At 25.3% G+C, this 15,738-nt stretch overlaps 1 protein-coding gene across 2 annotated transcripts in view; it reads left to right on the forward strand.

Moving 5' to 3' along the window:
* The window catches only part of LOC114129045 (uncharacterized), a 147,532-nt gene extending 132,140 nt beyond the window's left edge, over nt 1–15,392 (forward strand). For both annotated transcript variants that reach the window (XM_050198984.1, XM_050198983.1), the window contains exons 4-7: nt 337–518; nt 1,620–1,818; nt 11,977–12,083; nt 12,490–15,392. In XM_050198984.1, the coding sequence (XP_050054941.1) occupies nt 337–518; nt 1,620–1,818; nt 11,977–12,083; nt 12,490–12,615 (614 nt within the window). In that variant the 3' untranslated portion in view covers nt 12,616–15,392. The remainder of the gene's footprint in view (nt 1–336; nt 519–1,619; nt 1,819–11,976; nt 12,084–12,489) is intronic.
* The last annotated feature ends 346 nt before the right edge of the window (nt 15,393–15,738 follow it).

Here is a 15,738-nt window from a genome sequence, read left to right on the forward strand (position 1 = left end):
AATACAGTCAATATTTTTTTTTTTTATCAAATACAAATTTTATTGACATTATTGTTCTTTTCATATCTTACAATATTTTAGATTTTTTAATATTTTACATTTCAATAACATTAAAATTTTTTAAATATTATTAAAAAATAAAGGCTTTAATTTTTAATAAATTTCAATTAATTTTGGTTAAATACTGGGATATTCCGAGATTATACTTAAATTTTCAGGATTTTTTTATAGCACTTTTTCAAAAAAAAAAAAAAGAGTGTCTAGAATATATAGAGTAAGGGAAACTAATTTAACTACGAATTTAATAAGCAATAATTGATAAATCATTTTTTTAAGGTGGTCAGACTAAAGAAGAAGTCATAGAAACAAATGAAAGATTGAGAGCAGTACGAATTCGTTTAGAGGAATCTTATGATACGGCTAAAAAGTCACTCATTACACTAATGACTAAGTACACAGAGAGTAAGTCAACACGAAATGTCTTCCAAAGGTACAATCTTCTGAAAGCCATGATTAAGGTAAGATACTATTATTAAAAAATAAAAGTTACATCTTACACTATGTTATACGATATTGTTTAAAATAATTATTATTACACAACACGAAAAAAATATCTATATTTAGTATATAGGTAAATATTGTTTTATATAGTTCTACTATAACAAAACATTTATAATGAATAATTATAAAAATTAAATTAATTAATACATTTTAACCTGTATTTAAACATTTCAAATCGCAAAGCGCTTCACACAAATATTTTTTTATTTTTTTTAAAAAAAAGGTAAATATACATGTTTTAGTTTTTTCATTGAACTGTCTACTATTTTACTAACATAATCATTAAGATCTATTGATTGATAACTATTAATTAAAACTGTTTTACATAAATACATACTAGGTGTATAAATTAAATTTCAACTCGCCGTTATAGGTATTCTGATATGGCATTCTATCATAATATTGACTTCGGGTTTTCCTTTTCTTTTTTCTTTTTAATTTATTGGAATATAATATAAATTTAATTTTATATCTATCTTACCAATCATGACATACAGTATAGATAACTGATAAAAAAAAAAAAATACCATAAATGGCATATTCTATAAACATATTCATAAGAATAATGTCGGTTAAAAATATCATACGTTTTTATTCATTATATTTATTAGTTCAGAGTGGTGTACTGATATACTTTGATAATATCTAAATATACATATACGTATATAATATAGTCTCTACTTTTTTCATTTTATAAACGTAATCATATTATTATTACTTTTTCATTCTAACCGTGCACAATCGCACAAGTATGAAATATTTTTGTGATAAAATAATGGACAAGAAATGACCTAAACACAACTATGACTGACTACTTTTAAACGGAAAGTTTCGGCTACTTTTTAAAACTCTATTGTCTTTTGTCAAAAGTTAAATTATTTATCACAGACCATTCTTCTCGCCATCACAACATTATACCAATGTACCTTAACACATTTTCTCAACTTTATGTCCAACACATTATTATTACTACATGGTTAAATTCAATAAACTCGTTTTATTAATATACCTACGTTGTCCGTTTATTTTACCGGACGTGAATTTTTTTTCTTTTACAGGAAGTTATACGATTGGAAACACAATATTGGACATTGGTCGAGATACCCAAACAAGAGAAACAAGAAACGGTACCATCATTTGTGCTAAGAGCGTGTGGGATTGTGGAAAAATCGCAAAAGTCGGGTGAAGGTGTCAAGTCTACGGCTAAACTAGCTGAAGAAGATGAAAAGAAACGAGAACGTATTGATAGACTTTGTGGTAAGCGTGTCCTAAATTCCTACTGTTACGGTATTCTATTATTAAAGTTTATAATTATTAATTTCATCGTAAAAAAGTAAAATACTTCCTGATTAAATAAAAACATAAGTTTTTATGAAAAAGTTGTAGTATCTAGTAATATAGGTATGTCTATACTCTATACCAATCCTATGTGTATAATTATATTAAAAAACAAATATACATAAAAGGTAGATGACATTTATAATTATAAACCGGAAGACATTAAATAAATACATCATTTGCTACAAATTGCAGCAGTTAACATTTTTATGTTTGTCACGCTATTTACCGATTGATCAAGTCTTACATAAACAAGTCTGATACCACTTTTATTTAAAAATGTATTCTTTTAAAAAAGTTTATAATATTATCTTAAACTAGTAACTCAATTTACATTTTTGTATTAAAATTAACTATTAAAACTTATATATTATCACACCCCATTATAATATTGCAATACATTTCATAACATAATTTTATATATTAATTTATAATAATTGTCTTAAATAATGAACAAGTGTAATTTTTTTTGAATGAATGAATGAACAATAATCAATTACATTTTAATTTATTGGATATTAAGAGTATACTTTTGAGTTTTCTGTAAGATTTTGCTTAAGTCCTGATATAATTAATTTAATAGATACATAATACATTCCTCATTTAATGATCAATATATACAAAAAAAAATGATTATGCTTACTACCTTATCTACCTTATTAACGAAAAAATCGAAACGAGTAGTGAGAACAATTATAATAATATTATAATATATAAAAATTTAAAATTCTTGAATTGTTATTACCTAATAACTAACCATATGTATTATGACAACTACTTATGAAAAAAAATTATAGCTTAGAATATTTTACCTATATTTCTTTACTAATTAATCAAAACTATTTTATCTTTGATCTATAAATGTGCGTCTACTTGAATTAATACAAAAGGTTTTTTTTTAAATGTCGGTAAATATAAATTTTACCTATTAAAAAAAAAAAAACACTTTTCAAGTTCTTTTATTATTAAAATTAGTCTTTTCATTCATTTCACAGAAATGTTTACATTATATAATAAGAAAATAAAAAATTAATATCAAGGTAGGTACATTGTATGTTGTTCAATGAAGTAAAATGTGTATATTTATTTTTATTATTATTATTTAGAAAATATTGACTTTTAGTTTATAACTTTGATTTACTTTGTTATTACTTCTTTATGTGTTTGATCATTTACAACAGTAAAATAACAGAATTACATTCCTAAAAATATGTGCGGATGACGTTTTTTGTGTGAAAACTGATGGGAATACTAAAAGTTCAAATAATAATGTATGTATATGTAGAAAATATTGCCTATTTTTATGATATGATAACATTTTCAAAACTTCCTTTTCAACGATATTTTAGAAATGTAATAAAAAAGGAAGAATATCAAACACAAGATTAAATCAGTTAGCTTAAAATATTTTCCATGAATGGTTATACAAAATATAGAATGTAATGTAGGTACCCATATAAACGATAAATGAAAATTTCAAATAATAATATCATAAAAGATTTTTTCGAACTAAGGTTAATCATAATATTGAAAAACATTTTACGACATAAATATTTGAGATACTTTTGTTATATCATTATGAACATACTCAATAATATTTTATATTCGTAAAATATTTCACATAATTACCTAATAGTTTAATAAAATAATTTTAAAAATTATCAAATATTGTTTTTCATTGTTATCAATGGTTTGATCAATTAGTGTTGTGTAAAGAAATTTTAAGTACCTACTCTCTTGTTCTCTGAAGTCTTTTATTTCTTTAACATCAAACATTCACGAGCCTTAATATGGATTTTATTAGCATCTGTTTAATGTATGACTCATAAAAGTTATAAACAAATTATTAATTTATTTTTACAATATATTTTGTATGCATATACATCTATTAGTTACAGCACCTTATACTATAATTTAATAGTATTAAATTGAACACAATATCATATTTTCGTGTATACTTGTCTTATAATTTACTTACATTTAAAAAACGAATTTTATAAAATAGAACGACTAAAACCTCCTCATTTTATTTTTTATATTCTGCAGTTTATTTTCTGATCATTTTTGATTAAAATCTATTATCACTTCTATATATTTGAATGAAAATATTATTTTAATCGATTTACAATAAATTGCAACTAGTCATATAAGCATCACATTATACATTATATTTATTTTGTAAAATAACTTTGTTGGTGAACATTTTGTTTTTGTGTCTAACTTTGAACTTTAAAATAGAGCAGAAAATGTCAGTTATATTGTTTTCTTTTATTTTAAGTATATTTTTTCCGGATGAGTCTCTTTTCAACAGTTATTCCAAGGTGATTTATTGAGTTCAAATTTGGGTAGAGCTTATTATTTAAAATACACGAAAGGCATTATTTTCGATTTAGAGTGAAATTTACCTATGTTTATTTGGGTTTATTTAATTAAATTTTACTTTTTTTAATCCTGGAGCAGTTGATCAAATTGAGGTAGTATTATACTTAAGAAATTGCAACAAAGAGATAATTTTTAAATACTAGGATTTCTGTGATCTGTGATATTGATGTATGTTTTTAGAGTAATTTGGTATTTAGATTATTGTCGGCTAAGTTTATATGCAAGGTTATTTCTAAAAAGTACAGCTTAATATTTTCGTAAAGATTTTATGATTATAGGGCATAGTGATGTCATATTTTTTGATATATTGTGATCTATATAATATAAGAGCTCTTTTTTCAATTAATTTTTTAAGTTATTTAATGTACCTATGTTTGTCATTAGAATATTGTTGTTATTAAGTATTTAACTGCGTTATTAAATCATCATTTTATATCGAATGGTTTGAATATAAAACAAATCTTAATGCACTACTTACTATCATTAAATTTGACACTATGGACTACTATTCTCCTATTGCAAAATTAGTTGTGATTCGTCATAGACTCATAGACACAAATGCGCATAGAAACACGTATTTTAAAATTTAAATAAATGTAACTAGATTAAAGATATAAATATGTATACTTAGTCTACTACTTAGTCTATATTATATTATAACGGAAAAATCTAATAAATATTACTCTCAAGTCATATTGATCGTACATTAAATATATTGTATACTTTAAAAGATACCTTTTATATTGGTACACGAGAAAAGTATTTTTTTATTTCTTAGTTCTTGATAACACACAAACTTAATTTAAAATAAATGAATAAATACATCAAATACATAAGAGAAATTAATATGAATGCAATTCAATTTGAATTCTCAATGCTTAATAGTATATTATATAACTTCAGTAAAATCTATGTTTGAATTTGGATCACTGAATCAATTATCTGGGACCTATTTCTAATTAGATTTTAAAATAAAATTGAAAAGTTCTAAGAAAAAACCTTCGAATGATTGTTTATAAAGTCAGTATGACTATAAAATCCACTAAATATTCATTTAACTTTAGAAATCGGTCATTTAAGTCTTGTCTATACTAATATATGATTCATTTGTACCTAGATTAGTAATACTTTAGTAATACAATTGACTATCCCTGGATTTCAAACTTTTAATACTTAATATTCATTCTCTAGTCAGTTTTGATTCAATAATGAAAATTATTTAAAATATACACTGAGTGTTAATGTTATGTAATAGATACTTTATTTAAAGTTAGTGAACAAAAGTAAATATCTACTCTTATATTACAATCATAATTAGTTTTTTTTATGATTTCTTTTCGAGTATATCGTTAAATTAATTCTTTAATTATACAAAATATTCATAAAGTCAAATATTATGATAGTAATTTATTGTCATTTTTTACAAAGTACTAACCACGAGCATAATCAAATGCATCGATTATTGAACTATCTAAATACGTTTTATATTATGACCAAAATAATATTCTGTAAATAATTTTATGAATATTTCAACTATTTGAAACGTTACTCCATATATTATTTACAAATTTAATGATAGTATTGAAAATAATAATTTTTTATTTGAAATAAAATTTAGCATTTAATATTACATTATTGCGTGATGCGTACATATTAAATAGTAATAATTAGTGTTTGCGTCAACCAATTTTCAAAATATTATAACTAGCTAAAAATATAACAAACAGTATATATAAACTTATATTATAATCTTATGAAGCAATCCACCATCCACACATGACATAAAATTATGTTATTTAATTATGTTGTTTATAATTGATTCCGATAGACAACCAACCCTCCAACTAGTTTATCATCATGACGAAGCAATTTTGATCCAATGAAGTTTTTATAGGCATTAACATATACTCATTTTCATAGACGTTCAACAATATATATTATATTAAAATGTATAATATATGTACGTGTCTGGGAAAATATTGTATAGAATAAATATTTATAAAAATATAACATTATAACGTGATTTTGTCGTAATGAAACAGTAATTTTCCTGGTAAATGTATGTGTTTTTTATAAAAGTATGTTCAAAATAATTTAAAGTCATTAAAACGCATTTTATTTATTTTTTTAAATGATGTTTAATATTATTAAAAATATATAAGTACTTTCATATTATATTCTATATCGTTATATTATATACTGCAGCGCACTTTCGCTTACTCGAAATTAAAACGTTTATAAATAACATACAGTATATAATTATTATCATACAATACGATATCCGATAATGATCCGATTAAATGAAAATATTTTGCTTCTAGGTACCTATACGAATTTAAAAAACACATTATTGTCACTCTAAACAGTACAATTCTTAAAGAATAGCGCAAATACGACAGCAAATAGTGAAATGTAAAATTTGTGTTTTCAAAAAGGTCGTTGTGATAACTTCAAATTATTATATAGAGAAAAATAACGTTTCCTAAAACACATAAATTTTGCCAAGAAAATGGCCTCGTGTTTAATGATAAAAGAATCGCCCTGTATTGTACATAACAATATTATGTATATATTATTATCATATTCACACATAGCATACACAGCTATATATCATGCTACATAAAGGCGTCTCTATACACTTGCGGAGACGGAGAACACAATAGCGGTGTCGCCGACGAGCTGTACGGCGGCGGAGGTGGTGGGCGGTATAGTGGTGGACAAGCGCGAGAGCGGACTGCGGAGCTATCTCTCTAATAATCCTGCCGAAAATCTCGCTTAGAGGTTGTTCAACTAGAAGATTCGGCCCGCCGCCGGTAACTGCAGCGAAACAACGAAACTAATAATAATATAACAATATTATACATCGGCCGAGCTTAAGTATATACGCGTATACGCGTGTTATATATTCGTAAACGCGACCGAACGCGGTCGATAATACCCGTATATATTAATGCTATGTGTACGGCGAACGAGCGGCTCTCGTTACGGTCAATTTTCACCGTCGGATATCCCTCTCGCGGTTCAAAAGTTTCCCCGGCCCTCTGGTTTGGCGGCGAACAGAAATTATAATATAATGTAATATTGTGTATATTTACACGACAATGCGTCGAACGGCGGCGGTGGCTGCTGCACCGTATAACTCTGTGTACCATAATAATAACGTTATACATTATTATCGTACAGCAGTGTTTCTTTAGATCTGTTTTAATATTATCATATTGATATGTAGGTACTTGGATTAGGTGTCAAAATCTTTTTTTCTTTTTTCTTTTTTTTTTTTAACTGTAAGTGAAGTTATAGCAATGTATTTCAATTTGTAAATTGAACATTTTTCCCGAGTCCCGTTCTGGTTATTCAAAGACATTTCAACAACTCTGCACGCGCACAGACTATAATATGCCCCGTATCGAGGATCGAAACGTTAAGGTTTCGTTTTTAGATTATTACATTTTGTCCGTTTGTTTCCTTTCAGAAGTTTCTGAAATAGTTGAAATAGTAAATAACTATTATAGGTACAGCGTGTTCGTTTGTCCAATGACTACAGTTGATATCCTTGTCGGTCATACATGAAATTACGTGCAACATATATATATTACATATTGCTAGTTGAAGTTTTATATTATATTATCACGGTAACGTTCATCGCCTTGAAATGAAATGAAAATAAACTGATTTGCAGTTTTTAATATCGTAGATTACGAATTATTACTTTCTGTAATTTGTAATCCACTACTGAATTAACCATTTTCTACTGACACGTTGAATAATAACAATATAAATAGGTATGTATACTATCGTATAGGTGTAGAAGTAACGATAATTGTCGTAGATTGGTTTTAAATAAAATTAAAACAAATATCAAGATAGCAAATGTAATTCTTTCTAATATCGTACTCAATATACGAATTACAAAATATATATATGTAATTAATTAAAAACCCTATCTTATTTTCTAAAACTATCATACTGTAATAATTTATAAGATGATAATAATTTAAATAAATCGACAAAATCTAGTCAACAATTACATTACATAATTTTTAAAAAATTACAAATTTTGCTGTGTAATTATGGTAAATTTAATAGGTAATACAATAATCTTACATACCTACTTCTAATAATTTCCCACTGAACATATCTAATTAAATCGAAAACGTGACATCTATAGAATTGTGGACAGTGTGTCTGTGTGTACTGTGTACTGACTACTGAGTGCTCTACGATCACAATGTCTGTAATACCTAGACTTCCAGAAATCGATCTGTTGCCATGCAGCAAGTTCTATGTTTCCAATCCCCCTAAAGATCGTGGTCTTATGTAATGTTTGTAGTTCATTTATATTACAACCACGACGTTTTGACTAATTAAAATATATGGGTACTTCCTCGATTGTCGAAAACCAAATTGAATATTACAAGATTTAGTTGTAAAATCGTGTATGCGTTAAGAAAACAATTATCATTTTTTACTTTTAATATTTATAAACTCATCATTTTCTTTTTCGATTTTTTCAAAAATTATTCGAAGATATTATTATTATTTGTGTAGCATAAATGCATAATATCTTTTAATTTTCATATTTTAAACTCAACTAAGAATGCCATTTACTGCAACGACACGTCTTTTTTAGAAATTATAACTCTTAAGAAATACCTACGGTAACACTTTATATATTCATAAATATGACAAATTTCTGGCTTCAAAGATTAGTGCTATAGAAAAAGAATATTTTTTTTTAGCTAAGAGAATTATATTTTGATAATTAACTTAAAAGTACCTCCCTCCAAATGTCCATCTATTAATATATATTTATAGGTATTGATACTACTTTTAGAATATCTTTATTCGTTAAATGCATTTATTTTAGGGATAGTTAAGCTCAAGTGGAAGGGTCATTTATAGTTTAAACAAATTAAAAATAGACTAAAATCAACCTAACCACAAGATAAAGTACTATTTTTTTTGTAATTCAGGTTTAAACTAATTTCTGGTTAAGTCTCTTTACTGTAGGGAAGCGTCTTCAATTTTCATTCACATGTGTTCATGCTTGTTTTATTATCGTCTTTTTACATCAAACATAAATTTTATACCGGAGATTGCATAGATAAATTCATTTTTTATTTTAAACAGGACTAAAATAATTTCACTAAAAATAATTGTTTCATAAAAAGGAAATGTTCTAGTTTCAGATAAATAAAAGATCTCGTAACTAGTATTGATAAAATACCAGTGTATTAGCATACTTAATATAGTATATTAGCATAATAGTTTGTTACATTGATATTTTCTTAAGGTCAAAATGATTAATGCTCAATACACTAAATTAATTAATACGATTAACATTAATAATAAATAATTATGGATAATCAGTTAATTATTATACTAATAATATATGTCTAAAATTATCAGTGTGTGCTTTGACTCTTAAATATCAAATATATTGTAATTATATATTATGTAAAAACTAAATAAATATACTCGCACATAGTTAATTGTATGCATACTGTACCACCGTAAAAACTGAAAATAAAATTTATTAGCTCTTATAGATTATGATCTTCGCCATGTTACTCATTGTTATCTACTGCGTTGTCTGGTAGTACCCTAGAATTTTAGACGACATCTATTAAATACAAATCCAAAATACTTCCAGTGAATGACCCTATTAAAAAATGTGTACCACAATCATAAAATTAAGCATAAACTAAACTCAAACATTTATATATTTTCGTATAATTTATGCATAATGAATTTGAACGACACGAAATGTCACAGCTGACTACTCTCGAATATATATATATTTTAAAACGCAATTATTACCATTCTAAAAATCACACTAATAATGCACGCGAAACAATATTACAATACTTGAAATGTCACATAATTGAATGCAGGGTTGTAATTGAGTTTCATAAAACAATTCGTTTGAAAATGACGAACAATAGCGAACGAATTCAATTGGTACATTTTTTTGTTTTCCATTTGATTAATATAATACCGCTTTGGCCTTTGGATATAATATATTATGACCATCGTCATTTTAGGTGTGTAACACTACACATAAAAACTGTATGGTATACTTATGTTTTACAAAATATTATAATGTGTCTTCAACACGTGAGTTTCAGGTAATAATTCGTAATATAATGACTCAGAAATGAAAACATTCATTATATGACTTTTCTTAATATCACTGAATAGTTAATTATTTTTCAACTAAAATAATGCGATTCTAATAGTCTTTGATTATTTATCTTAATCTTTTTATTCTTTGAGATAACCAGTTTAAAAATATTTTTTATTTATGCAAATCAAATATAATTGTAATTTAAATTCAACTCACTCTATACACTTGTATGGTAGAAAATATTTCAAATGTATTTAGAGAGAAATAATTTTTCTATTTTATTAAGTTGTTATTATAAAAATGAAAAAACTCTATCTTTGAAATTATTTGAGCTTTAATATGTTAAAAATGTATATGATTGAAAATAATATTGTATGTGTTTTGATTACTGATCAGAAATCCCTCGACCGTCATTTAACAGTTTTTTTATTCTGCATAATTATCTTTTATGGATATTATCGCATCAATAAAATATATTATGTCAATCTTATAAAATATAAGCATAATGATATAGGTACTTAAATACAATTGCATTATAGTACACCTATAACTTTTGAGTATTAAAAATAAAGAATAAAATGTTCAGAATAATACGTATATTTAGATAATTTTCTAAATAAAAACTAAACTACTAAAATATTTTTTTTTATGTTTTTGCTACCTATACCATTAGTATTGTATATCTATAGTTTAAAAAGGGTTCAATAAATATTTTTTCTCCTTAAAAAGATATATAAAATAATTAACTATTAATAATTTCTTTACAAGATATAAGATCTATACTATAGTTCTATTTGAAATCATGCATTATAAAAAGTTCTACATCAATTTATTCATTGTATGAAAAGGCACTATATACAAACACTATTCAAAGTAAAAATAATTAATTTTGATTACTTTATTTTCATTTGATCGTAAATGTAAATTTATTTTATTGGTTTGAAATAAAGCCTAAGTTATTATGACGATATAATTTAATTAACTATTGAATCACGGTTTTCTTTATTAATTACTCAAACTGATTTTGTGATGAATCATACTAATAATTTCAAAATAAACGCAATTTTCTTTTTAAACTTTAAAAGAAAGAAATGTATTTCCTGAACAATTTCAATACTGTCACATAGAGCTATTTCATTCTGAGGTTGCATAATATTATTATGGTGTAGTTGGTTTATTTCATTTTTGGGATCAAAATTTAAAAATGTAATAAGATTTATTTATTTTTTAACTAAAAAATAAATAATATTTACAATAATGAAGAATTTTACAATGTCAAAATTTCAGTACTCTTATGAATTGTGAACAAAATATTTTTTAGAATTCAAATACTTTTTGATTTTAATCTTACTAGTGATTGATTTAAAAATAAATTATCCAATAGCAACTAGAAACTATAAGGTTACTTGCATAATAATATAACATCATATTAAACTAAATCTGTATTGTATATCCTAATTATTATTATTAATAATAAATACTAAATATTATCTACCACTTGAAAGTAATTGAATAATTAATCACTCAACTTAATGAAATGTATGATTATTAATTATTCATATTTACAGACATGACGACGGCTCAAATTGAAGCAGAGAATACACAAATGACAAATGACCTTTACCGATTGTTAAAGAAATACACTGGTCTAAGAAATCTTATAAGAGAACTGAAGGTATAAATATTATAATTATATTACATTTTGTTCATATTTATGATTTATGAATATTTATTTATGTATTCTTCAATACTAAATTCTTAATTATATCTTTAGGAACATGGAATTAGTTTATGGAATTAATCAACTTATTATATTAAACGAACAATACATTTAAAAAACGTTATATTATTCAATTTTTACTTATCAATTAATTTTACATATTTTACTAAAAGGTTATCTCAGTTTTTTATTAATTTTCCTAATATTATCGATTTCTCAGAGTAGTAGCTATAAATATTATTTACCGAAACTGCTCGTTTCGACTATCAACTCCTGAATTCACAGCAACACCTTTCTCACTTGCCGCAATTATGAAATTTTGTTACTAGGCATCTAACTTTGCCGATTTATTTTGCTACAGGTAGAATATGTCAACTCAAAAGTGTACCCGATATTTCCACGTTACAATATACTGAAAGACTTAATAAAGGACATCATGCATCATCAGGAATACATGGAAGTCTGCCACGAAGTTGATGCTGTATAACGAGGGACGAAGAAGGACGACGCACAAATTTTTTATACGCACACATAATAAATTAAATATAAAAATGAATATATACACGGCATTTATTTAAATTTATGACCGACTAACAAAATAAAATCAGAGCGTTGTGTGCTAGTATATAATATATTTTTGTGTGTAAATATAAGTGTGTGTTAAACTTGTGTGATTATAAGCGTATGTGTGTGTGTGACTCGTGTGTATGTGTGTGTGCGCGCGCGCGTGTGTGTGTGCATGTGTTTTTTATCTGAATCGTGCCAAGCTACATTTTATTTCAACATTTTTCCTGCATACTTTTCGTCATTTAAATAATGTGTTCCCACAAAATTTGAAGATACCTATGGGTATCATCACATTTGCTTTTATCGCATTTTACCATTATCGACGGAAAAAATTCGATGTCTCATTTTCGTTTTTTTTCCCCCGAGGAGAAAACCCAATTTTATGACGTTTTTCAATATTTCCCTTTTCGTCACTGCTATATTTCATTCTATTCATCAACTGATATCCGAATAATATTGACATTATTAATGCTATACTATGAATAAGTCGATTTTAAATAATATACTTATAATAATGATGACTAATTATTTATACGCCATATGTAATATTTAATCATGTAATTATATTATATTTAATTAATTTAAAATTGATAAAAATAATTGAATTTTTTGAAAAGAAAAAACTTAAGTCTGTTATATACAATCGTATATACCGTGTAAACTCGACAGCGTTTCGTGGTGTAATCATAATATATACCTAATATAATATATTGTAAAGAATATATTTATTTTTTTTTTTTTTTTTGGAAAACGAAAAAACGCTTAATCATAAATCATAATATTATAATATAATATATACCTACCTACTATTACAATACTATTGTGATCTTCCGTGCCCTATTGGACGTTATGATTTTATACGCATAAATTATTATACTGTTATTGATAATGATTCAACGACAAGGAGACGTGAACTTACCGACGTGTTATTATATTAGAAGGCTACCCCGCGTCCCTTGTAAATATTGTTAAAAAAAAAAAAAGAAAAATCGCGCGCGCCTTTTTCAATGCAAAACCAGTACGCCGATCGTGTGGTATGCACGTAATTGTTACAAATTTCTAGTGAGTCTAATAGTATTCGAGTGTAGTTAATAACGCAATCAGATTAATGAGGGGTGCTCGAAAGTCGCCACACAATCTCATCGATAACAATGTTTCTTCCGGCGGACACGTCGACGGTACGATTTCATTTAACCGTATCGTCGGGAGCAATGTAGTAGGCCACTAAACTTGCACCAAAAACCGTTGTGGACCGTGTCTGTTGTATTTATACAACAGTGACCGCAGTCGAATTGAATACGATTGCGTTCGATACACTATGCTTTTATGCTATAGTAGCGAATTACTTTTTTTTTCTTTCTCTCGTTCATTTTATACCAGTGATATTGTGCATGTGACTTTTAAATTATTATAAAATATATCAATTAAAAACTTTTCACCGGAACATTAAAAAATAAAAAAGCTAACACAAACTTAAGAAATCGTATTCTTTTATAATCAGATGTTATTCTATTTTACGAATACGACATTATATAATATATAAATTGTATGCATACGTAAAACGTCACATAATGATACTCATCATCAACAGTTGGTAATTTTTTTATTAGTTGTTGTTTGTATCAAATAAAATTGTATAATCAAATTTACATTTATAAAGCTCAAATTCTCTTCTTTCCCACTTAAAATAATTTCTTATTTTATGCAAATTTAACCATGATCAAAAATTGAATAAATATTATACACATATTATACTCATACAGTTCTTGGATACTATATCATACATTTTGGTGATCTCTATTTGAAATAAATGAAAAAAAAAAGATTCACTATGTGTGGTATACTTAAAAATGTGTACTTTTATTTAATTATTTATCTAATTTTATTAACATTAGAAAAATTACATACCAATGGATATTACATGTACCTAATACAAAATTTAATATTCCAACTCGTGTAACACTAAGCTGTAGCTACATGAAGACTCCTCTGACCTATTACCTATACCTACATAATAAATTGTATAATGTTTTATTATCATTATCAACCCCTGATAAATTAAGGTTCATGGGCCATGTTTTTAAAACAATTAATATCGAAGAAATATTGTTATCGACCTTAAAAAACATATCGTTTTTCTTTTCCTTTTTAGTGTTAACAAAAAAAATGTCCAAACATAATAAAACCCTTCACATACCACCACGTTGTTCTATTCGGCGTAATTCCAAAAAAAAAAAAAAAATAATAATAACAATTTGTTTTAAAATAATAAACTATTATGTTATAATATAGTGAGTTTTTACACGAATTTTTTTTTTAATATTTATTATTTAATAACAATATTATTAAATTATTTACCAAACACAATTGTTATTGTTGATTATATTAATAATATGAAATTATGCTTACCTAACTTCGAAAATGTACTCGTATATCGTATTTGCCATTTGGTACGTATTATAATAACTTAACTTGTAGAACTATAATATATTATAATAAATAAATTGTAAACGTGGAGATATTTTTTTACGTTTAAGTAAGAAAATCCCACTTAGTTATCTTTTGTTTTATTTCGGTTGTGCATATATAGAATATAATATAGTTTAGTATTACCTAATCTAGTCAAACAATCTTGTTTAACACGTAATTAGTTTTTTAGCATATTATATTAATATTGTTATCTGCTCGAACTATTGATCATTGTTGTTTATATTGTTAAGTTTTCTTAATTTGTATTACCATACGTCTAGTAATAATCATAATAATAGTAATATTAATAACTTATAATACTAATAACAAAATATAAATATAATACTAATAAATGATAATACTTATTATAGCAATTCGATTAAACTGATATATTATTATAGAATAAATATTCAATATATTAAGTACTTAATATGAAACTGTAGGAGTTATAGATGCAAAGTTATTTTTCGTTTTTATTTCGACCAAATTATTGTATAACTATGACCATCGTCTTTTTTATTTTAATCAAGACAATAACTTCGCACGACTCAAGCCGAATACATTATACAATCAA

Source organism: Aphis gossypii, chromosome 2 (genome assembly GCF_020184175.1).
Source record: "Aphis gossypii isolate Hap1 chromosome 2, ASM2018417v2, whole genome shotgun sequence".
NCBI lineage: Eukaryota > Metazoa > Arthropoda > Insecta > Hemiptera > Aphididae > Aphis > Aphis gossypii.